The 24,495-nt window shown below is 46.7% G+C and overlaps 2 protein-coding genes across 11 annotated transcripts; one reads left to right on the top strand and one right to left on the bottom strand.

Annotated features, from left to right (window-relative positions):
* Positions 1-243: 243 nt before the first annotated feature.
* BSDC1 (BSD domain containing 1) lies at positions 244-8,147 on the bottom strand. Its single transcript, XM_055705702.1, has 11 exons — positions 8,076-8,147; positions 7,833-7,893; positions 6,984-7,100; positions 6,177-6,347; positions 6,007-6,061; positions 5,494-5,609; positions 5,044-5,112; positions 4,752-4,833; positions 4,023-4,562; positions 2,863-2,966; positions 244-2,281 (listed from the first exon to the last, which is right to left on the bottom strand). The coding sequence occupies exons 1-11, from the start codon at positions 8,084-8,086 to the stop codon at positions 2,249-2,251; spliced, it is 1,359 nt and encodes a 452-aa protein (XP_055561677.1). The 5' UTR covers positions 8,087-8,147; the 3' UTR covers positions 244-2,248.
* Positions 8,144-16,146, top strand: ZBTB8B (zinc finger and BTB domain containing 8B). 10 transcript variants are annotated; one of them, XM_055705689.1, is made up of 6 exons: positions 8,144-8,209; positions 8,731-9,029; positions 9,234-9,684; positions 10,305-10,493; positions 12,354-12,532; positions 12,849-16,146. In XM_055705689.1, exons 2-6 carry the CDS (start codon positions 8,739-8,741, stop codon positions 13,164-13,166), a joined length of 1,428 nt encoding a protein of 475 aa, XP_055561664.1. In that variant the 5' UTR covers positions 8,144-8,209; positions 8,731-8,738; the 3' UTR covers positions 13,167-16,146. The 10 variants fall into 10 exon arrangements, 9 of the variants coding, with proteins under 9 accessions (XP_055561664.1, XP_055561660.1, XP_055561666.1 ...); XM_055705685.1 differs by having other exon boundaries at positions 8,145-8,209; positions 8,731-9,684; XR_008731487.1 differs by lacking the exon at positions 12,849-16,146 and adding an exon at positions 11,100-12,222 and having other exon boundaries at positions 8,146-8,209; positions 8,731-9,684; positions 10,318-10,493; positions 12,354-12,437.
* Positions 16,147-24,495: the final 8,349 nt, after the last annotated feature.

Below are 24,495 nucleotides of genomic sequence, written 5' to 3'. Positions count from 1 at the left end.
ACCTATCCAGCTTCGCAGGTGGTGTGCCAGGCCTCTGGCTGGCAGAGACAAGGCCTAGCTCATACTTGGACATTTTTAGCGGCTCACTCAAAGCCCCCCATGGGTGTCCCACCTTCCCCAACTAAGTAACCCCCCAAGGCGGGTGGGAGGAAAGGGAAATTGAAAAGCATTTGACACACAGACCGTCTTGAGGCAGCCACCCCCACCCCACAGGCCAAGGGAATAACACCTGACACAGGCAGAGACTCTGTAGAATTCCTTTAATTGCTGTTAACTGCAAGTCTGTAAAAGGTTTGGAGAAAGTCATTGTTACAAAACTACCAGCTGTTAGAATTGTTCCTGGTTTTCACCCCAGCTAGAAAAGGCTCAGGGAGATGCAGAGTACTTCAGAACAGAATATTGCACAGACAACCAAACGGTTAATTTGACTAAAGAGAAAAAAAATCAAGTGACACAGACGAGAGCACTGCACCCTCTGGAGCTCTGCTGCAGGCCCAGGGATCCAGCTGTGACACCATCCAACCCCGAGAGAACACAGCCCCCAGCCCCTTGCACAGCCACCCCTGCTGGTGTCACCCACAAGTTTTCCCGCTACAGCTAAATTTGAGTCCAGGACAGGGTGAGGCTGCGGCACATTTCAGAGGCTCTGCTGGGCCCACCGTGCACCACGAGGGAGGAGTTGCAGCTCAGTCCCACACCCTCACGGGTTTTGCAGGACAGACACGTTCTTGTGTAAGCATCTGAAGTCACCGCTGCCACCAATCCATCCGCACAGGCAGCTGTGCTTGAGAATCTCCCCAAAGTGGGGGAAAAAAAACCCCAAATCCCAACTCTTCCAAGTGCACCTAGGTTAATGTTATCCAAAAGCAGAAGGAAATCCACAGCTCCAATGAAGCACCCCTGGGAAGAGGCAGAAGGACAAAGGTAGCACATATAAAACCACCACCCAAAAGGCCAGAGACAGTAGTGAGGGTTCTGTCCCTTTAGGATAATCGTATATTAGCAACATCCACTAAGGAGCATCTTGTGACATTAGAAGGGAACTGCCCCACAGGCGGGGGCTGTGGGTCCGAGGGAAGCATTGCAAGCAGTCACAGGGGGCTTCAGTGAAAGAACCCAAGTGAGCACAGCAAAGCTTGTGACCCTGGTGGCCGTGGGGCCTGGTGCAGGTGGCACGAGGGGAGTCAAACGAGCGGGGACAGCCTCAGCCAACAGCTACACCCCACGCTCAGGTGCTTCTGCCTCCCCTGGGCTGGGAGAGGGAACGCTGAGCCCCTTGGTGCCAAAGGCAGAAGCTGAAGTGGTCAGCAGGCCAGACTGGGGCTTTGCAAGGGCTGAACTGGGCACCACAACAGAGAGGTTCTGCTCCCAGCATGACCCAAATCACTGCCTGCCCAGAAGGGCTCAAGTAAGAGCAAGCCACAAGTACTTTGCTTGGAGAATTTAACTAGAAATACACAAAATCCAGTAGAGGAAGGCAGTGCAGCTGCAAAGGGGGAAGCAGCAGGCCTTGGCTCTTGGAGAAGCTGCTGCTCTTGCAGCAGGAAACAGCAGTTTCCATTAGAAAAAGCTTCCAAGACGAAAAGCCAGGCACAAGCTAGGGTTTGGCAGGGCATTTGGCTTCTTCTGGCACAGCCCAGCTTTGGGTCAAAGCCACAAGCCAACTGCCTTTCTCTGCAGCAACGAGTGGCACAGCAGAAGGGGCTTCTACTGCAGCATCTCCAGCCCCCGGCCACCCCCTGCACAGGGGCTTTCTCCAGGGACGGCCTGGCCAGCAGCGCAGAGCGGCGAGCGAGCAGGCACAGCTTGCAGCCAAGAGCCACTGAACTGCTGTACTGCAGACTACATGCGCACACACAAGCAAACAAATCAGCCAGCCGGCAGTCCAGCGGCACCAAGCAATCCTGCCAGGTGCCCGAGCGCCCAGCTCACCCTAGGGACCCCTCACGTGTCGCATCTGCCCCCACTCGACACTTTTGGGGCAGTCGGTTTGGGCTTGGCCAGTCTCTAGGACCTACTGAGAAGATGGGCTCCCTAGCAGCTAAGTGTACGAGTGAACTCCTGCTTCCTCCTCCTCCAGGTCTGAAGGGGTCGCTTGAGTTGCCCACAGGATTTAGCAGGAATGAAACTCCTCCAGCCTGGAACTGCAATCCCCAGCAGAGTTACACACAAAGGAACAGCCAGTCTGTGATTTAATTCACATTCGATGGTGGAAATGAGCCTGTGACACACACTGGAAGCAGTCGCTTTATTCCCAGTCTTCCCACTCTTCATCTTCCAGCTGCAAACAAGAATAACATCCCTCTGTTTCTGTAACTCAACAGCCATCTGTCGCGAGATGCTCCTGCCCGGGGCACTGAGTCAGCACGAAGCCTGACACATCCTCCTGCTCCCACACCCTCCCAACAGGGCTTCGCTTGCTCTGTTCCCTTTGGGGAACCTGCACACTCATCCCTCCTTAAGCATGTCCAGACAGCCGCTCTCTGCTCCAGCTGACAGCCGTGACTCCCACGGCGAGATCCCACCCCAAGCCTGCACCCTCAAAGAGCGAGCCCCACCTCGGAGCAGCCCCCTGCGAGCTGCTCTAGGCAGGCAGCTGCCTGCTGCAGCACTGCCCTTCCGGAGCGGCAGCCACATCACGCTGCAACTTGCCTTGCCGCGCAGCCTGCGCCCCCGGCACAGCTCGAGCAGAGGGATTTTGCCCCCTTGCTCTGAGGCACTGCAGTCTCTCTCCCTCTCTCCACCTCCCAGGGGAGGCACCCAGCGACGGCAGAGCTCATGCAGCATCACCCCAAGGAGTTGCTGATGGCTTCTGGGAGCAAACTTCTTGCCTATTGGAGTGAGCACCTCCCCTCGACTCACCTCCCCAGACATTTCCACCTTCGAGAGCGCCAGCTGCACCTCCTCTTCAGTCATGTCCAAATCAAAGTCTTTTTCCCAGTCCTCACTGATGTCAGTGCTGGAGCCTGCAACCACAAACATCGCCACCGAGCCATCAGAGCTGCACGTGCTCTCCAGTCACTCTGCCCAAAGCACACAGCTGCCCAAGCACTGGCACTCGAGAGGCTCCTGTTTGAGGGAAGAAGGCCTCCCCCATCCCCCACAGCGGGCTGCCAGGTAACAGAGGTGGGACGGACTGAACGGCACCTCCCTCGCAGCAAGGGCTGGTTCAGAACAAGCGGGAGACGTGAACGCTGAGCCACATTCCCCTCTGGCCTGGGAGAGCTAGGATGTGTCACGTTTCAGTCACACAGAAGACGCAACAGGTAAGTAATGACAGCGGCGACTTAGCTATGGGGACTGTCATAGGCCCCAACAGAAAGAACAACCCCCTGAGGTAGAGTAGAGGAGCAGCAGGGATGCTCCTAGGGGCAACACGCAGCGGGGAGGAACTGCCACATTCCCTACACGGACCACAGCCGTGCCCCAGCACCCAGCAGGCCAGGGACCAAAGGCCTACTCCGCTCAGCCAGCAGACTTCTGATTTCTTGTCTCATTTTATTCTGCTCGCAGCCCCAGTGCATGATACTTGCCCACCTCGCTGGACCTTGGGTTGCTTCCAGTGACTTTATAAACCTATAACCAACATAACCATTACGCTGGGGGACCTGCAGCAGGCTCTGCGGGAGGCAGTATCCCCTGAAATGAAAGGTTTCCAGATCACATCAGCCAGAGCTGCAACATGTCAGGGTCCTGGAGGCTTCTCAACCTCTGCTCTCCTGAGGGAGCACAGAATGGGGCTCAGCAGAGTGCTCAGGACAGAGCCACCTGTGGCACCAGCCCAGCTGCCTGCCAAGAGCAAACTGTCACTATCTGACGTGACTGACTTGACCCTGCCCAACAGCCTAAGGATCTGCTTCCACTTCAGTTTTGGCCATTAGACGGCCTTTGACTCTAACCTTCCTGGGCGATTCCGGCAAAATCCCTTTTCTCCTCCCCATCATCATAAAATCAGGACCCTTTCCCCAAAAGCTGCCACCCCCAGCAGATTTCCAGGCCCTGTGCGGGCCCCACATACACACCTTTCTTGCCATTGTTGGAGGGAGTGGATTTCCCACTATCCGAGTTCAGCTCGAAGACACGTAGATCTGTTGGTCCTTCCTCTTTCAGAGTCTCTGTCCTGCCCTGGGCTTTGCTTTCCACCTCTTTGAGCTCTGTAACAGTTGGTTGTTCTGAGGATGCTGCTGACTCCCGGGCAGGTGCAGAAAGATGACCAGGTTCTGGGGACTTTGGCAGGGAGCTCTGCTCTTCCACGGTGGCCTCCAGCAGCCTCTGGGAGAGGTCTCTGGTCCCAGCTGGTTGTGCTCCAGTCTGTAGCTGTGCAGCAGGCACAGAAGCAGGGTTTGCAATCTGAGTCACAAGGGAGATGCTCTCACTGCTCTCAGAGGGGCTCCCCTCTGCTGGGGCCAGCTCTGGAGGGAGGACGGCCCAGCTCTCCTCTGAGGGTCCCTTGTGAGCAGTGGGGTGGCTTCCCTCCAGGGCTGCGGGGGCAGATTCTTTCTCTGCTGCTCCTGGAAATTTCACGTTTGCACAAGGCAGGGGTGACATCCCCAAGAACTCCTCTGTAGGAAGGCAGAAGAGAAGCGAGAGATGTTTCAACAAGCGCAGCAGCAGCAGCTGACAGTGCAGCAGGGTTGGCAGCGGCTGGGCTGGGAGCTGTGTATGCGGCAGCGAGGAGGAGCCACCACCCTCTCTGAGAGCTGCTGAGGTCTGCACGAGCCCTCCCACAGACCCCCGGCCATCTGACCCACCTTCATCCTCTTCCCAGCCTGGCTCCTCCTGGTGAATGCTCTGCTCCGCTCGCTGCTTCAGAGCCTCCCTCCGGGCTTCATCCTGCAGGGAATTCTACATCAGCAGCTGCTCACGTCTCCAGCCCTTTCCTTCCCCAGGCATTTCAGTGTCAGCGACAACAAGAATGCAGACAAGGCATCCCAGTTCCCTGCTTTTCCAGGAGATGTATCTTTCTGCCTCTTCCGTCTCCATCAGAGAGCTCCTTGGCGGGAGCGCCTACCCACTGAGGAAGACCCCCACCTCCTGACCTACCTGCTCCAGGCGATGCACTTTATAGAAGTAGCGCTGCCAGAATTCAGAATGGGACACAGCCACAGGGACCTGGGAGTGACAGGGAAATGCAATGAGTCACTTCAGAGGGAGCGCTGCGGTTGCCGCCTTGCTCCTCTCTCCTCCCAAGCCTTGCAGCTACCCTTGTAACCTGTGCAAGACACCTGCCTTTGCAGGTGCACAGACCTGGGATGAAGCCTCAGGTATGCACTGGCAGACGGTCTGACACACACTGGACAGCTACAGAGGAACTTCTGTTCCAAGCCAGTGACAAACAAGCAGGGAAGAAGAATACAATATGCTGTCTAACATCTATACCATACAACTGCAGTCCTTTCTACCACCAACTGCAGGGCCCAAGCAGCTCAGGGCTTCCCTGCACCACACCTCAAGTCAGAAGGTGCCCACTACAGGAGCCAGGCAGGGCCTTACCATTTTGGTGTAGAGAGCCCGGATTGAAGGGCTGGTTGCCAACAGCTCCGCGATCTCCCCTTTCTTCTCCTCTAGGTTAAACTGAGTGAGCCAGGCCTCAAGGAGCTCAGCAGGGCCTGTACAGGACAAGCACAGAGATAACAATCCATGGCACAAACAAGGCAGGAACAGTTTTGGGAAGTTTCATTGATAAGATGCTACAGACCAGCTGGGCTGAGCAAGGGGCAAAGGAAGAGGGAGACGTGGATCTCTGCACCCACCCAGTGTCGTGGGCCCTCTGCCAGCACAAGGCCACACAGTGCCAGCTGTAGCAGCAGTTTAAACTGGCCCAGCAAACTCTCAGTCTAAGCTAGTCCCCAACACAAGAGACAGATCTGTTCTCTATACACGGCAACCTCATCTACAGTCAAGCCAGCAGGCCTGCTGGCAAAAGGCTCTGGGCAATCCAGGATGGCCCACAGACGCCACACAAGGGCCAGTTTGGCTCTGCAGCACTGCCAAGCCCCACCGTACCATCAGGTTCATTGCAGTAGGTGGCTGGGTCTGACTGAAGGCTGTAGAGGCGAGCCTGGAGGAGAAGACACACAGGGCAGAGCTGTCAGTAGGGGCAGCAGCAGAGCCCTGAGAGGACAGGGCTCAGGATTCCACATCCTGGAGAGAAGCTCCGGGAATGGGGCACTCACCTTGGCACTGTCATAGGGCTCTGTGGTACCTGTGGGCGTTGCCATCAGTGTTATGACATCGCAGTCAATGGTCTTATCCGGCGAGGGAGCAAACGTGTCTGAGATGACACCCAGGAAGTCAGAGAGCCCCTTCCTCACCTTTTCAGTTGCACCTGAGGAACCTTCTGCCCTCTTCAAGAGAAAAAGAAGCGGAGTGTAAGTAACAGTGCCTGCAGCAGCAGGACAAGTCTGTCTTTACGGATTATGTTCCTTTAAGGAAGCAAGAAGTCTCTCCCTTCAAAAAAGTGCTAATAAGGTGACTATGTGGCCAGCCCTGGGCTAGCAGGGTGTGATGGCAGGCACTAGCCCCAGGTGGGAGGGGGTGTGCAGGCAGGCCTTGTAATAGGTTCACGTGGAACTGAGCCTAGGCTTTGCCAGGAAGGACACAGCCGGGTTTCAGGACTGGCCAGTTGGGGAGCTGGGCTGTCACAGCAGCTGTGCAGGGCTACGGCTGACAGCTTGCATGGAGACCTGATGTCACGCTACAGTGACGCTGCCAGGATGCCACCTAGATGGCACACAGGGAGAGGGAAGGCACTAGAAACCTCTCTCCACTTGTCTCCAGAGGTTTCTCAACACTACAGCAAGGAAATCCCACACAGTGGTCAGCACCAAACCTGCAACAGGGAGAAAGTCTGAAACCTGAAGGTTGTGGTTATACGTTGGGGTTTGTTCAGAGGACTGAGCCCTCAAATGCAAGTACATGCTATTCACCCCCCACTTTTCTTCCTGCAACAAGAATCCCAGCTCTCTCACTCCTATACTCACTGCCAGCTTGTCTTTGACCACACTGGCTGTAGCAGCGATAGTGCAGGCCGTATCATGCTGCACTACTTGAGTGAACTCAGCCAGGTCCCGTTTCATGAATTCCAAAGCTTCTGTGGACTGTAAGAAGATGACAAATAGATTGTGTAACCTTTCTGCTCTCCAACAAAGTCACAGTCACTGTGGGAACACCTGGCACAGTACAAGGATTAAAGGGCAAGAGGCTTTAATCCAGCTGAGCACTTACCCCAACTCGTGCAACGGCTAAGACTGTAATAACCAGTGCAACAATGGGAAACTGCTATGCCCAAAACACATTACAGTGGGGTTTTTGCGCTAAGAAGGGGAAGACAAGTTAGGAAAAGCCTTGTTCTGAGTTTTGTGTGTAATTAACATAAGCAATGTTGTCACAGGCAGGAAATTACACATCAGAAAGCGATGCTGTAAGCGCAAGCCCTTCCTGCTCAAGTGGTGAACTTCACATCAATGGAGCCCAGCACTGCTCCCCTGAGCTAGAAGGTCCCAGTAGAGCAGTCCTGGCTCTCGGAGTTGGAACAAATACATCAGAACTCCCGCTACGCGCGCCTGTCGGACGCCCGCCGGGGCCAGGGGCTGCACTGCAGCCGCTTGCCCTCCTCGGCCGTGGGGCAGTCACCAAGGCAGGGCTCAGGGCTCATCGGAGCCGCCGCTGCCAAAGCCACTGTGGCGGCCACGGCCCAGCCGGCGCCGCAGCCCGCAGGGAGCGCGGTACAGCACTCACAGGGACACGGCCAGCGCCACGGTTGCCTCAGCCCGCCCAGCCCGGGGCACCGGAACCGGGGCATCCCCCAGGCCCGGCCCGCCGCCTCCTACCTTCTCCTTGACGGCTTGATAGCTCTGCTGCAGCCAGCTCCGCCACCAGCCCGCGTCCTCCCTGCCACAGCACACGGGCGTCAGGCAGCCCCCAGGCCGCGGCGGCCCTGCCCCGCGCCCATCCCGCTCCCCGCCCGGCCCGCTGCCGGCCGGCCACCCCCCCGCGGCCTTCCCCCCGACCCCCGCCCCGCCCGCCGCCCCCCGGCCCCGGCGCCGCTGCCCCCTCAGCAGCACCAGACTCACCCCTCCGCCATCTTGGCGGTCTGACGTCACCAATATTTACCGACCCCTCACCCCGCAGGCCCCGCCCCCCGTGACGTCACTTCCCCTGCCGGGAGGCGGCCGGCGGTACGGCGGCCGGGCGGCTGGCGGCGGAGGTGAGGGGCTAGCGGCAGGGGGGCGGCGGTGGCGGTGGTGGTGGCGAAGGTGAGGGGCCGCGGAGGTGGGGGGCCGAGCGGCCCGGCCCGGGGGGCGGAGGAGGTGAGGGGCCGAGCGGCCCGGCCCGGGGGGCGGAGGAGGTGAGGGGCCGAGCGGCCCGGCCCGGGGGGCGGAGGAGGTGAGGGGCCGCGGAGGTGAGGGGCCGCGGAGGTGAGGGGCCGCGGAGGTGAGGGGCCGCGGAGGTGAGGGGCCGCGGAGGTGAGGGGCCGCGGAGGTGAGGGGCCGCGGAGGTGAGGGGCCGCGGAGGTGAGGGGCCGCGGAGGTGAGGGGCCGCGGAGGTGAGGGGCCGAGCGGCCGGGGGGCGGCGGCCGGGGCTGGGCCGGTGGAAGCGCGGCACAGTGGCTGTGCCCGGCGGGGGCAGAGGCAGGCGCGGGCCGCAGGAGCTCCCGGCGGCTGCGGGGGGAGGCCGGCGTGTGGCGGGACCCTGCGGCTGACCGTGCCTTCTCGTTAACCCCGGCAGCAGGAGCAATGGAGATGCAGTCGTACTATGCCAAGCTCCTGGGAGAGCTCAACGAGCAGCGCAAGAGGGACTTCTTCTGCGACTGCAGCATTATCGTGGAGGGGAGGATCTTCAAAGCGCACAAAAACATCCTGTTTGCCAACAGTGGCTATTTCCGAGCCCTCCTGATCCACTACATCCAAGATAGTGGACGCCACAGCACCGCTTCTCTGGACATTGTCACCTCGGAGGCTTTCTCCATCATCCTCGATTTCCTCTACTCCGGGAAGCTGGATCTCTGTGGGGAAAACGTGATTGAGGTGATGTCTGCAGCTAGCTATTTGCAGATGACCGATGTGGTCAACTTCTGCAAAACGTATATAAGGTCTTCATTAGATATTTGCAGGAAAATAGAGAGAGAAGCTGCTTTCTATCAGGCTGATAGTGGGAGCACTAGTTCTGCGAGAGAGGGCACCTCGTACGGCTCCAAGAGCCAGTGCTCTGCCTCTGTCTCTTCCCTGCAGGAAAAGGAAAGGATTTCGGATTGCCAGAGAGATCCTCCCTGCGGTGAGTGCAGCAGCTGCCATCCCCTGGAGCTTGTGGTCAGAGACCCTGTAAGCAGTGACTCTCCAGATGACGTTAATTCCTCGCTGCCTAAGGGGGTGGAACCCAAAGTGGAGTTTGACTCGGATGAAGTAGAGGTAGAAGTGGGTGAACGGCTGCCGCAGTATCCGACTCCGTTGTCCCTCGAGCAGATGGAAGAGGGGCTGCACGGCGGGCAGGCGATGGACCTGGCCTGCAATAACTATCATATGAAACAATTCCTAGAGGCCCTTTTGCGCAACAGCTCAGCTCAGAGAAAGGATGATGTGGTTCATCACTTTGTCCGGGGCTTTGAGGGTAGGCCAGAGGATGCAGGGGTAGCCATGAGTTCCATGATGGACATTCACAGCGACTGGTATGGTGAGGACACAGGTGAGAGGACTCTGGGGGGCTGTAGTCTGTATAACTGAGGAGGAAACTGCTTAGTTGTGCTATTTCCTTTGTTACACTCGTTCTTGTTCAGGAATATATTGCTGACTATATATGCCGTAGCAAAATAAACTATTGTTCTGGACTTCAAAAGAAAGCTGTACTCATTTATTCAGTGCAGCATTTGGGAGGTAAGTATTCCGAACAGCTTTTACAGTCTCTTTGAAAGAGGTGCTGGAGCGTGAGTGTTGGTGATACTGCTTTAATAAACAATCTATCTCATTTGGGACCTTGTTGAATGGCAGGCGAATTTTTAAAAAGAATCTTCCTCTCATGTTAGCGTTAGAAAGAGCAATCAGAAGGATAAATTGAGCTGCCACAAGAGGGATCTGATGTAGAACCTGACAGAGCAGAAGTAGCTTATTCCACTGGAGCTCCTGCCAGCGCATCGGTTGCTAGATGATAAATCTGTTCGCTGTTATACTTTGAACTTCAAAAGAGCAGACATCAGCTTTATTCATACAGAGCGATACCTAGAAATTATTTAAGAGCACTGAAAGCTTTAAACTCTGTGGTATTGCATAAAGAGGAGACTTACCTCTAAAGGCAGACTTACTTTTCAGACTCACTTTTCAGCTGCTGGTCACCTGAGGTTTCACTGCTTTCCCAAGCGCAGCACTTGTTGGGATGTCTCACGTTGGCAGGAATATCTCCAAGCAGCAGTGTCGGGGACCTGGAGAAGAAGAAGATCATATCCATATGCATTTCTCCTGAAGTGGACAATAAGGATTTGGGCATTTTATCTGCTTATGGTAATGCTGGTGCACAACTTGCCTCGTCCAAACTGCCTTAGTAAGATGAGAGGCAGCTCTGACAAACACCAGAGCTGTTCAGGATGTGACAGATGTAGGAACGGTGTGGGCAGCAGGAAATCTTTCACTGAATACTCTAGATAGCAAGCTTACATTCATGTTATTTCCAGCTCAAGCATGCCTGTGTGATCTTAAAGCCAATAAAACCAGTATGTTCTCTCACTGCTTTAAACTAAGGAACCTGATAAAATCACAAACTCAGTCCTAAAGTCACCAGCGACTAAAGTAATCAGCGCAGAGTGCTGTCACCAGATCGCACCTATGGGTTTTGACATGTAGCAAGGCAAGAGCATCTTAACATGCAAACTTTGCTTACTTTTTCCCTCTTAAAATCTTCAGACTATTAATGAATCATTACAAGGGAAGTGCTTCTAGAATTTGCTAGAGGACATCAAGTGTTTTGACAACGTATTAGAAATGCTAATAGTAGATGTGCTTTAAATAGAAGTGGGGGGGAAAAAAAAAACCAAACCTTGCATTAGTCATGTTTCTCTACTAAAACTGAACATTGTAAGCATTTGGTAGAATGGAAGTATCTCTTCTCAGCTTTTAGTGGTCCTGCTACCTGAAGACGCCAGGAATGAGAAGTACAAGGTCCTGATAAAAGAACGGTGTTTTCACACTTTCAGGCTGACAGATGGGATGAATACCGCTTACTTTCAGGTGTCTACATCTGTTCCAGTCATCCTGGTCCCCTTCACAGCTGATAGAGGGTAAACTGGCACCTCTAGAGGGCCTGGAAGCAAGGCAGGTCTAAGAACTGGTTTTCTTTTATTTCTTTAAACGGAGCTCTAAATGCTTAGCAGGGATTAGCAATACCTTGTAAAGGTCCCAAATTGGGTGAGGTTGATTTCACTCGCACATTAACACCAGGTGCTCGGTTTTTGGAGACTGGGTTGGACAAACCTTAGCACAGGCAATGTTCTACAGCTCCACCTACTTTGGTGTAACTGTTGAAGAGCTCAAGGCTTGATACACAAACACTTTTCTGAGTCTGTACCTGAAACAGGAAAAGCTAATCTTCTAGGGTAACATCTCAACCTTTATACTGGAAAGGAAGCTTATATCGGCTGATGCTAAAAACCTTGGCAATACCCACGTTTATGTAAAATGTGATCGTCCAAATTGAATTCTCTCTTCTTCCATCTGATTTCATAAATTACATATTACTTGTGTGCATATAGTTTGATTTTTAGGAAAAGTAAAATATCATCAGCAAATATATTTGAGTCCTTCATCTTGTTATTACCAATAGAAAAGCTGAAGTGAATGGCAGTAGGAACAAGCACTCATGTTTTCAGGTGGGTTCCCCACATCCACATCTATGCACTTTGTGAAAGCACATGGGAAACATCCATGCTACTTCTGCCTGTAATTTGTCTTAAAGATTTTAGTTTCTAATGCTGTTTAACACTAATAGGATCGTTAAAAAAAAAAAAAAGTAGGAGACTTTCTATGGCTGAAGTAGCGCAGAGACCCCACTGCACTAAAAGCAAATTTTGGCACTGAATTAAATGGCTTCTTAAAATAATTAATTTGTTTTTCTGTTGTGAGCCAACTCCCTTAAAGTATCAGCTCTATAAGTATAGGCAGGCTGGTTTTCAAGGGACTTGATCATCTGCAGTAGCGTGAATGTCTCCTGAAATTGCCCAACCTACAGAAATTTCAGGTAAGCCAAGTACAAAGAGAGGGGAACGTGCAATTATCTTGACTCAGATTTGCAGCGAGGAGGATGAGAAGCCAACATAGCTAATGTTGGTGAACTGCCTAATCTAATGTGTTGTGTTTTTCTTCCAAAAGGTGATGTGTTAGTTGTGCCAATCAAGCTTCACAAATGTCCGTTCTGTCCCTACACGGCTAAACAGAAAGGAATACTAAAACGGCACATTCGCTCTCACACAGGTGAGAGACCCTACCCCTGTGAGACGTGTGGGAAACGTTTCACTCGGCAGGAACACCTTCGGAGTCATGCTTTAAGTGTAAGTTTGAAAGATTATATCTATCAGGAAATTTTTAAAAGTAGTTTGGCATTTCCCGACCGTATTTCCCAAAATATGTTGGACAAAATGATTGTTGCTCTAATAATAAGTGAAGCTGCCGATATTTGGTTCATTAGTACTTAGGTAGCCCCAAATCCTTGTCGCTCGCTGAAAATGTGATGGGATTGTCTGCCCTTTTGCTCAAGTGTAGTTGTTTTTCTGTTCTAGGAATATATGCAAACCAGCAGCCCAGAAAGAGCTAAAGCAAGAAGGCAGATTTGCCTTTTTTACCAAAGTGTTCTATTTTTAACTTCAGGTGCATCGATCAAACAAGCCAATTATCTGTAAAGGTTGCAGGAGAACATTCACAAGTAGCCTGTCCCAAGGATTGCGACGCTTTGGCTTGTGCGACAGCTGCACCTGTGTGACCACTACCCACGAGGACTCGATGCCCATTAACCTCAGCCTAATGGAACCTTCATCAGAAGGCCAAGAGAAGGGTGATGCCGATAACGATTGGCCCATATATGTGGAGTCTGGAGAGGAAAACGATCCAGCTGATGATGATGATGCCGATGGTGATGACAAGCAGGAAATCCACAGGAGTTTGTCAGACCGAGAAACGCTTATGTAGCAGTGAGAGGAGAGCAGGAGCATTTAAAGTGTCCCCGACAGTGGTCGGTCTGCAACAGAAAACTGCGTATTTGCCCATTTAGTGAGACTGTGCTGTTTTTTATTATTCCATTTTTTAATAGAAGAGTGGGGAGAACTGGAATTTTTAATACTTTTTAAGTTTTCAGTGCTGTGCACCAGCAATCTGTGAAGCATCTTCTGTCTGGGGTTCACAGAGGTTGTAGTTGAGCAATTTCCAGTGGGGTGTCTGCCTCCTAGTTTTGATTTTGCAGGTGGAGCACCTCTGTGTTGTTTTGATAACAAGTTTCTTCAAATAACGCTGTCATGGTCTTTAATCCCTGATGTGAAAGGGGCACCATATTCTCTCTGAAGATTATGTTAAAAGAAATGTAGTTTTCATTCATTATCTTGGGACTTTTCTAAACTAAGTTGTGATCCTGCTGTATTAGGACAGTATTATCTAAACTGTGAACCTTAAGTGTTTGTTTGGTGGATTTGACCTGGAAACCAGGGCAGACAAACCAGGATAATGAAAATATGCTGCTGCTGAAAGCATAGACAGAATAAATGTGTTTCACGTGTCCTTAATTGCAGGTATTTAGAGAACAAGCTTCTCTTTCAGAATTGTTTTTACTGCATCTTCCTCTCTCAAGAGCTTGGACTACAGATCATCAGATGTGTCTTTCATGTCATTTAAACATTAGTAGTCTTGGCTTAAGAAACATTAAGCACACGTTATGGTGTCTAGTGTCCTGGTCTCTCAGTTTAGATTAAGTGAACTGCCCAATTCTTTTCAGCTTTTTACAGTAGAAGTTAAAAGCTGTCAGCCAGGTTACTGGGGAATTCTGATTCTGGTAGATTAAATAGCCAGATTGACAGGTGGTGTAGATGAGGCGCAGTTAAATATAAATATAAATATCTGAGCTATGCATATAAAAGAGCTCTGAATACCCTTCTTGAAGCTATTGAGTAGGAAATCTCAGAAGTTTTTACTAGCCTCTTTGTATGCAAATCCTTTTCTTTCTCTTTGACTATATTTTCTTCTAGTCTTCAGTGATCTCTCTCATGCTTTATGTTATGTAAATTTATCCAAGTATTTATTTTAAAAAAACCAACAAGCCTCCAGTGTGGACCTCCTGTTTCTTTGCTAGGATAAATAACAGGTTGGTTTTCAAAGGAGGTGAGATTTTTTTTACCTTTCCAGAAACAAGTTGATATAAGCTATCAAAAATCAAGCTAGGAAGCTTTAGAAGAAAACACACCACCAACAGAAAGCCTGTTTGCTTATGGGTAACCTACTGTTTCCTAATGAAGAGACAAAAACTGAAATATACTGTGAAATAAGACTGTTAATGCTTTTTTTTACTATGTGGTTCGTAAGTGTTTGATGAAAATGCAAATTGTATGAGTCTTTCTCGCTGGAGTAAGTGCTAGATCAGAAGCCTGTAGACAGACGTGGCTGACAGAGTGAGCAGTTCCTCCCGCTTAAGACAGTGCTTCTTGCAGGTTTTTTAGTGTAAAGACTTTACACTTGGAAAACGTGAGATGGAACCTAAAAAACAAAGAGCCCTCTGATTTAACCAGTTAGGGTTGGTTTTTGCATGCCTTGTGCTTTTATTTTACATACTGAAGAAGAACAATTCAGCTTCTCTATCTGCTTCATCCTTCAGAGAAACAGAAGTCCTATGGTGATTCTGATATCACAAGTACAGTTAAGAACTCATTACCAGATCAGGTAGGATGAGGAAAGAACAAGCTTCTTTTTAAACAAGTGACTTTACTAGTGATTCCTGAAAACAGCAGTAGGTAAAGAGACTTGATTTGAAATGGTCTGGTCCAAGTTCTTGATGAGTGCCACCTTCACGAGAAGATACTGGCATCATGTGCTACATTTATTTTCTGTAATTTAGGTTGTATAACCTTCAGTGGTCCCTGTTCCAGGCCATCTGTAGATTTGACTTTGCAGTAGCTGAACAGTATCATATTGACACACTTCATCACAGAAATATCACTGGGACAAGATCTTTAAAAAATTCAGGGCTCTGTAGCAGCCCCTATTTGAGTCATCTAAATTAAGACCATCAGAGACAACTCATGTAGATGCCAGATTTGGAGCTGAGCTCCTCTGAAAATCCTGCTGTGGTTTTGGGTCCCTAGCACTTTTGAAAATGTGAGCAAAATGTGGGCTTGTACATCTTGCTGGCAATTTTAAAATGCCACCTGCAGCCTACCAGAGCTAGTCTTCTGGACTGCTACTCTTATTTTTGTTGAGTCCATCCAACATCAGAGGGTGTGTCCTTTTGGTATCGGCTTATCTGATAAAGGACGGACTTCTGCATATGAGAACACCTGAGAAAGAGCCACAGATTATCTGTGTTTGTGGGGAGACGGACTCGCTAATGGAAGTGGGGCAAGACTATAAACAGGGATCCAAAATGATGTTTAGTGACCAGGCCTCCCAACTTCTGGTCATTCTAGCATGAAGGTGCCACCTCGCTGTAAATACTGGTAGAAGCCACTAGATGTGGAGTATCGGCTGAGCATGGTTCTGACTAGTGCGCCACGATGAAACTATCAGGTTTGGCTTCTCACACAGCTGAGCTGTGCTGAGCTGCGGGCTAGCAAACTCTGAATCCATGAGGACATTCGGAGTAGGGAAGATTAACCTCTTGCAAAAGTCTGTATGTAGTAAAAGCTGCAGGAATGACTGCGGAGACCTTCCGTGATTTTACTTCAACCTGCTTGCTTTGGTCTTAGAGATTGTTCTTGTGTGTCTTGTGCGTAGAGAATGGAAGTGTTAAGGTTTGTGTAACACTGGGTAGGGGGTGTGGGTGGGGGGTACACCGTTCACATTCCAGATGGCAAGTGACCACCAAAATCGATGTTTCCTATTGATCTGTCATATTGTGCTGCCTTGTTTTCAGTGGAGTCCTTCAGCCTTTGTATTTGGAAGCGGATGTAGTTTATCCGCATTCTTGTGACCAGATGTTCATGTAAATCTGTTTGCTGTGCTTTCCACTTTGTTTTTTGGATGTTTTTTCCTGAAATCTTCCATTGTAGATCCAGCCTCTACAAGCTTTGAGAATATGATGTAGCTGTTTTAAAATATTCACATGGTGCTTAATGAAGAATCAAAAATAATGTTTTTAGGAGAGTTATTTCTAATATAATCACTTTCTCAAAGCTTTTCAAAGGCCATGCAGACTACTTAAAGTCTTAGCTCAGCGTAATTGACTTTGTTTAGGAGTATACGTTTTAACGTACTTTTTTGCACATAATTGCACTGTATTTCATGAAAGGAATACATGCTGCACTGGTATTTGTAGCGCATTTAACCTCTTGGTGCAAGACCTTGTAAATCTTCCAGGTGTGGTCATTTACTGATGTTTTGTAAGGCAGTTTCATAACTGAAGTCCTTTAGTCTAGTTTAAATGACAAATTCTTATAAACTGAACCTTATTTGTAGAAGTGACCTAACTATATTTGTGGATCTTGGAGCATTCTGGAGCTTTTTGATTGTCTAGAAAATAAAACTCTCTGAGAGGGTTGCTTTGATTTTTTACCATTCAAAAACTGAGTGAACCCTTGAGTGTCTAGATTAAGGCTCACATTTCAATTTCTGGGCATTAAAAAATGAATATATCCATTTCTGGTGACAGTTTGCAAGCAAGCATCAGATGCTCGGTAGGAAAGAACTGAATGGATGTCAACTTAAAATCCAGCCAACGGGATGTTTTTTAAGAAAATCTTTTATATTATTAACACTGACTTTGTTTCCTTACCCATTTTTGTAGTTTTATAATCATCTTAACTTTTTAAACTCTTTTTAAAGCTTTTAGATTTTCATGCCGGGTGAGAAAAATCCATGCAACTGGGAAGCAGTCACTGATCTTAGCTAGAAGAAATGCTGTTAAATGCCTACAATAAAATGGATGGGGGTGGGGGGAACAGACTCCCAAATATCCTTTCTAGATAATTTCAAATTATATTGCATATCTCACAGACTTTTTTTAAACCTTTTACAGACTGTGATATTTGAAACATCTATTTATCTGTTGATTTAGAATATCCTGAATCAATGAAAAATTTAATAACCCCTTCTTTCTTTCACTGTTTTCATTCAAACAGTGAAATCTGTTCACCTTTGTTTCATTGGGATCTTTAGGTTTCTAAGTTTTTTTGTTTCAGAAATGCCTGGAAATTATTCATATTTCCAAATTTGTTTATTATTGAGGATTTTTTAAAAAAAAATTAAAACATTTTTGTTAGTATTTAAGATTTTTTGATCCAACTTAAGTTGACAGTGCCCTTAATGTGCACATAAAAATTGTGTTTCTTCTCTTCAAGGCTGCTGCTAACATGTCAACCAAATAACTGAAGGCAGTCTGGTTTTTGCCTTTTGTTGGATTGTTTGAAATTCAGATTTTTCCACACATGTAGAAATATTAGTAGCATGTATGATCATATAAAGGGCGTGAAGGTGTTAAAACCTGGCCAGTGGCTCCATTTATACACGTGTGTGTGGTATGCATGCCCACACAGAGGTGCTTTGAGGTCTGGGGTTACAGTTAAGATGTCATCATCTCTGCTATGTAGGTTAGCAGAGCATTTTTAACAAAACACAACCAGTGAATATAGCAACTTACTTGGTTTTTATTGAATAGATATAGGCAGGTGTCTGGATACTAGTAAATTAAAAAGAAAGAAAAAAACCTAAAAACCCAAATCAAAACAAACACACACACCCCCCCAAAAAAAACCCAAATCACCTCTCAAAACAATGTGCTGGACACAGCAACTTTAAACGCCATCCCCAAATATCCAAAGGCAATGTATTAGACTTTAAACTTCGGACTGCCAGTCAAGATGCAAAATATTTTAACTGTCAAAATACACGACTCCATACTTCTTACATGCTTTTAGTGTAACTAGCTAAGTCTCTGGTCCTATAAAGGCTCTGACACACAATTGGTCCCATTAATCATGAGACTAATTATAAGGGTAACATCTAAGCAGAACTAGAAACCAAATCAGGTCTCAAATTCTTACAAGTTCTTCAGTGGCAAGGCTTACTTTAATTTTTAGCTGCTGGCTTCTTTTTGCATTGGAGGGGAATTACATGAACACAAATGTAATTTTAGAGTCAGTGACTGTGCTACTGATTTTTCAAATTCTGTCTTGTTTGGTTGTTAATAGCTAAGGTATGTGAGCGCTGACCCAAGCCAGTGTGTATTAGTCAAACAAAAATAGGAAGTTTGCTTTGAAATTGTTTTCTTCTTGTAGTTGTTTGTGTTTCTAATACAAGATGGACACATTTTGTTGTTAAATAATAGCTATTGGTAGCTATAGCAGCTATTTCTAGATCACAAACATTTTTTAATACCTCAGTCTTAAGAGACTTGGAGGATTCTTCTCACCTCCTGTGTGAAAGTAAAAATAGAATACTCACTGAACTAACCAAGAGTTAACATTTTGAGGAGATGCCCTGGTTTTAGAACCTGCTTTTTTTAGGTACCATCCTGCAGATGGATTTATGGGTAGATTCAAGGACCTTCATAAATCTCCGAGCCCACTCCAAGATCCATCCAGGTGAAAGCCAGTATAGTAACAGCACTGTATTACGAAACAAGATGCTGTATATTTATTGAGGCAGGAGAGGAAGATTTTCTTTTTCACTTTTGAAAACCAATGTGGGAATCTTGCCAGTTGATGCAGTATCTCTGGACGGATCAGTGGAGTAGTTCAATCAAAAGTAAATTGTCTTAAAGTATTGACTGGTACAGTAACATTTTCATGTGTATCATCTGAATCTGATGTATGTGAAATTCAGTTACCCCAGCATTCTCTGAAAGTCCATCTTTTAAATTTTGTATTAACTCTTCTTTTGTTGTTTACTGAAATGTTAAACACAGCAGATTATGACTTTTTAAAAAGTGCTCCAGTACAAGTAAAATAAGGGTAATAAAAAAAAAAAAAAGGCAACAACAAAGAAGAAATGGTATTCAATGTTAAGCAGATTATTTTGATGAGAAAGTGTTGGAGAATGGCTGGATGAGAAGGGTCACAGATCATTAGAGCATTTGTACAAGCAGAGCCGAATCTAACGGGGGTGCTATCAAGACTAGGCCTCAGCTGAAATTGCCAGCTATGCTGATGGCTGTAGAATTGCAAGTACACCACGACCTTAACAAGCTTCACAAACGACTCTAAGGAGGTATGTGCAGTAAAGATAAAGAAGTTATGTAAGCTAGCTAACCGCAAGTAGGAGGACCATGTAAATGAGTAGGTAGTGATTCTAGCCAATCATAGACTGCTGAGTATGCATAATTAGATACACTGTATAAATAAGAGCTATTCGGGCTAATAAAGTGAATCATGCTTTATCACTCATACTGAGTCGGCTGCGTGTTATTCCCCGCCGCTCGCAAGAAAGAGGAGCACTAGGGAGTGAAAGAAGGGACTGATGTCTGGTGCTCTGCTTCCGCAGGTATTTGGGATCAATAGTTCTACATGGGGGAAAGGATTGCGTAAAGTTCTGAATTGTGGGTCTATATAGAAAAGACAGCTGTGCAGCTTTTACAGGTGATTCCCAGCACAATCCAGGGAGCAGTGTGCACCCATCAGACCTTTCCAGATATAATAACTGCACATTTTCTGCAGATCAGTAATACAGAATTGCACTGATGTTTTACCGCAATCTGCCAGATCTGCAAGTGTACCTGTCCCGATGCCGAGATGTCCATGGATGTTATGTGTCAGGGTGGAAGAGAGAAAAACAAATTGAACCAAAGTTGAGAATTAACATGCATCACCATCATACAGGCAATTTACCCTTTTTAAGGGGTGAGGATCACATCTTTGAGTGCTTTTTGTAACATTTTTTCTACAGTCACGCATTACTGAATATGTCTTTATTGTATGTTAAATTGTGTATGTACTAAATATGTTTATACTGTTGTATGTAGCCTGGTTCTTTTACAAAGAACAGAAAACATTAAATCAATACTAATCTCACAGTAAGCATACATTTTTCCCATTTTTTCCATGAAAGATGTGGGGCACTGGAGCATACGTCCCTGCTCTTGTCTCCCTGACTCTGAGGGCCATGGGGTTGTTACCATCCCTGGTGAAAAGGACTCTTGCTGTGGGAGAAAGAAAACAGGAGACCAGGGCAATCAAGGGGGATGAAACATTGCCAAAGAGCTTGCTAATCGTTTGTGGAGAATGAATTCAAGGTCTAAGTGACTCACAATTCTAGGTGTTAAGGGAAGCTGTGTTGACAGAATATATCTAGTAAGTATGTAATTTAATTCTTTTGCTGTGGGATTAGGATTTGGCCTAATATAGATGAAGCTACTGACAAACTACACCGAGATGCTTGTACAGCTGCTGCCCCTGTTAACACTGCCATCAAACCCCAGACTCCGCCCAAGTTGTAAACTTTGTTTAGAAGATGGCCTGCTCAGTTAGGCATACTGGCAGATGGAAGATTCCTTGATTTCCTTGATATTCATGATTTCCTTGTCATTTTGAAAAACAAAGTGATCTCCTGCTAGCCTGGAGGCTGAACAAGCACTTGTGTTTGTACTAGAAGACAACAAGGATGCAGCTCGGGATCTGCATGAGGACAGCTAACTACCCAAATTGTGGCCAAGTCTACTGGCTTTGTCATGCAGAAAGCTGATGACAGTAAAGATGATGCTGCTGCAAACGAATAAAGCCAAATATAAGCTGGGAGAGTATTAGATGAAAATTGTAATCTCATTCTTAATTACCTTCTAGTGTCTGTCTTATTCCCCTATCTCCAGACCACGTCTGCATAACTTAAAAAGTTCTTTTGTTATGACGGGGATATGGTCTTATCTTGCATACTTTGTATTCCTTATGGCATTAGGTCCTGTAACGCTGAAAAGTTTTCTGAAATGGAACGATCAGCAACTCTCCTGTGAACTACTAAAAATATATATATTTTTATGCCACGCACAGTTTCTCAAATGCTTTTAAACAAACAAAAATGTTCTCAGAAAATTACTTTTCCTTTAAGAGGTATAACACTATTTTAAAAGCAACAGTTTTTGCAAGAGCATGGATTAAAATTCCTGCTGTTCACATTTTCTCATTAAATGCATTTTTAGATCCAGTGTGAAAAAAAAAGGGGAGGGGGCAACTAATTAATTTCCCAAGTATGATACATTTCTGATTCAGTGGAAAAAAATGCAGCTATTTCTTCAATGGTAGAAAAAGGAAGAATTGTGTTGCTTCAGCCCAAGGTTATATACAATTTTACTTATGTTTTCAAAACTTAAAATAAAACCCTTGGTAAATGCATATTACTTTGCTGACACACTTGGGAAAAATCCATTACAGCTCCGCCAAATCAATCTTGTGAATCAATGCATGTCAATCTTTGAACTATGATACTTCAGTTGTTCTAGTATACACTCTTGAGTTTTCTTTGGCAAGGAATATCACTATATATTTAAATTCAGAAAATATATCATAACTGAAGTCTGTGATTTTTAAGAAGCACCTATTTTAAGGAAAACTAAAATCTTTTAACTGCTCTTGCTATTAATTACATTTGACTACCAAAACCCAAATGAGACAACGCAAAACTTATGTTAATAATTTTTATATCAGCCCTAACAATGTCATTTTTTTAAAGTAATTTGTAAATTGTTCTCTGAAAAGCAGACTATTAGTCTTGCTTTGCAACACTCCTGCTGCTGTGAGAAGCACCTCCTCCACATAGCTGCCAAACTTATTCCCATTGGATAAACTCCTCAAACAGTATCTCAACTTCAAGTGGAACTTTCTTGGCTACAAACTGTAACTCTAAAATTTAGAAACACAAAAGAAAAAAACTAGATTAAAACCCGAAATTGCTGGAATCAGTGGATTGTTTGGGATGTATTAGTGTGAAAAACAGGACATCAGTCCCTACATATGAGAAAGCCAGTCTGTTCCGTGGCTGTCCCTAGGTGCACTGTGCAGACTTGTGGGCAAGGTTTCTGAAGTACTCTGAGTAAAGGACTTGCAACATCTTTAAAAATTCTAATTAAGCTACTCTAGATATCACTGCATTTTTCCCCTACTTTTTAAATTCTACTACCTGTTCCTAGCAGATGGAGAGCCCTTGAGGTCCTATTAATGCTGTTACAATCCACCAAGCAGAGCAGTCTCTGATGTACAAGTGAAAGTACCAATTACCTGAGAAGTCAACAAAGTCAAACAGAACAAACACCTACAAATAGTTCTTTTCAAAAGGAATTTTTCAGCAGATGAAATAATTTAGGCATGGATTTGAAAAAAATATGTAGAATTTTATATAAAAAGGGGTGCTACTTAGTTGAACTGACAGGCAAAATCAAACTTTAGAGGAATGAATTCAAGCGATATTAAAACCTGATACTGCAAGTAAATTTTCTGGTTTATATTAAGCAATCCAAGCAATTTAGTTGTTTGTCATCTTTCTTTCTCAATACCAGAATCGGTAATTGAAAGTTTGTTAGTTGGCAATAAACTAAATTCTATGAAATTCCCCAGCTTGAGACTTTTGAGTCAAAATCAGTTGCTCTATGGAAGAATACAAGCAATATTTTTACCTGAACACTCTTCCAGTCTCCTACAATTTGTGACTTGCGGACTTACTAAGGCACAGGACATTCTAAAGGTAAAGGACAGGAGATTTAGATTAGATATTGGAAAGAAATTCTTCCCTGTGAGGGTGGCGAGGCGCTGGCACAGGTTGCCCAGAAAAGCTGTGGGTGCCCCATCCCTGGAAGTGTTCAAGGCCAGGTTGGACAGGGCTTGGAGCAACCTGGGCTGGGGGGAGGTGTCCCTGCCCATGGGGGGTGGGAGCTAGGTGATCTTTAAGAGCCCTTCCAACCCAAACTGTTCTGTGAATCCATGATTTCTATACATAGCTCTCAAGTCACTCTCATGACCATACAGCCCTGTAACACTCACGTATTTCGCACCCATAGCAGCCCAGGGCAAGCAATGCCAGTGCCTAATTACGTGTTACGTGAAGCACCGCATCCTCTTGTTTGCTCTGACCCTGCCACCTCCTAGCTCAATTTACTATCCCCTTCCTCTTACACTGGAATAAGCAGTGAACAGTCAGTCCGTATCGATCCCCTCACGATTTTATAGGTTTCCATTTACCTCACCTGCTTCATGTTTTTCCTCATTGGGACATCAGACATCTGTACAAAGCTGCACTAGAATTTCTCATTTCCCTTTTCCCGGCCTAAGCCATGACAGGTTCCTGTATATGTTCTTTGAAATGAGTGACCCCGGGGCTGCATACAGTATGCCACGTGCAGGTGTGCGCTATTAATTAACAGGAGGAGCTGTGAGAAGCTGGGCGCTAGGGTTGCGTTGTGTGACCCTGAAAAGGGAACAATGAGGACAAAGATGCTAACGGTCCTCGCAGCTGACTTTGGAATCAGTTCTGCTATTACACTCTTTAGACTTTGATGTAAAAGCCAGATAAATTACATGAAATGTGCAAGTGACACCAATCAGAGGATGACTACGGACCAGCAATGTGACATGGCTGAAAAAGACTGGTTAGTTGTAGGTACATTAGATTGAAATGTTTGCAGTTGATAATTAACACCATTGCCCAGCGGACTGAAAAGATTAATGTGAAATACTGTGTAAATTCCAATTGCTTTCATGTTCAAGAATGATTAATTTAAGCTGGTCAGGTACAGAGTGGAGCCTTATGCAAGCAGAATGGATCTCATGAAAGATTCTACAAGCGTGGCCTGCATTTGAAAAGAGACAGAATCTACAAAACTTTGGGTGTTTATTAAAAAGGGGGAATTAAGCTGGTGAAAAGCACTGTTACAATATAAATACATATAAATTGAAAATAAAGAAATGTATACAATATACTGGGAGAATGTTTCTGACTATTAAAAGAAAGAGTGTTTGGATGTCTTTCCCATTTTGCTATAGGGGGGAAAGGATGGTAAATTGTTTCAAGATGGAATGTCTTAAGTTTGTGGAAGAGAAGGCTAAAAAGGACACAAAGGGCACAGTGAAGGCAGAATGGCTCCCATGGGAAAACAAAAATTTATGAGAAATAACGAGGGTGTCAAAAGCACAGAAAAGACCCTGGTGGTAAGAAGAGGAAGGAGAAAGACACCAAACTTCAAGTGAGAGAGGGTGAGAGGTTCAGGTACAGGGATTTCAGACACGTCTTTTTCAGAAGATCACAAATATGAAGAGAAAAATATCTTACATCCTTTTCTGAGGAAGCTCCAAAAGGAAAAAAAAAAAAAAAAAAAAAAAGATTTGGGTAATCAAGGCCTGTGCTA

The sequence above is a fragment of the Falco cherrug genome, chromosome 3, assembly GCF_023634085.1.
Source record: "Falco cherrug isolate bFalChe1 chromosome 3, bFalChe1.pri, whole genome shotgun sequence".
NCBI classification, from domain to species: Eukaryota; Metazoa; Chordata; class Aves; order Falconiformes; family Falconidae; genus Falco; species Falco cherrug.
This window is presented reverse-complemented; position numbering and strand designations above follow the sequence as displayed.

Coding starts and splice junctions, on each gene's coding strand:
- BSDC1 (XM_055705702.1), bottom strand. Junction 6,062..6,176: donor AGCCCTATGACAGTGCCAAG/GTGAGTGCCCCA, acceptor CTTCTCCTCCAG/GCTCGCCTCTACAGCCTTCA. Junction 4,834..5,043: donor AAGTGCATCGCCTGGAGCAG/GTAGGTCAGGAG, acceptor AATTCCCTGCAG/GATGAAGCCCGGAGGGAGGC.
- ZBTB8B (XM_055705685.1), top strand. CDS start 8,739: ATGGAGATGCAGTCGTACTATGCCAAGCTCCTGGGAGAGCTCAACGAG. Junction 10,494..12,353: donor GGGCATTTTATCTGCTTATG/GTAATGCTGGTG, acceptor TTCTTCCAAAAG/GTGATGTGTTAGTTGTGCCA. Junction 12,533..12,848: donor TTCGGAGTCATGCTTTAAGT/GTAAGTTTGAAA, acceptor TTTTAACTTCAG/GTGCATCGATCAAACAAGCC.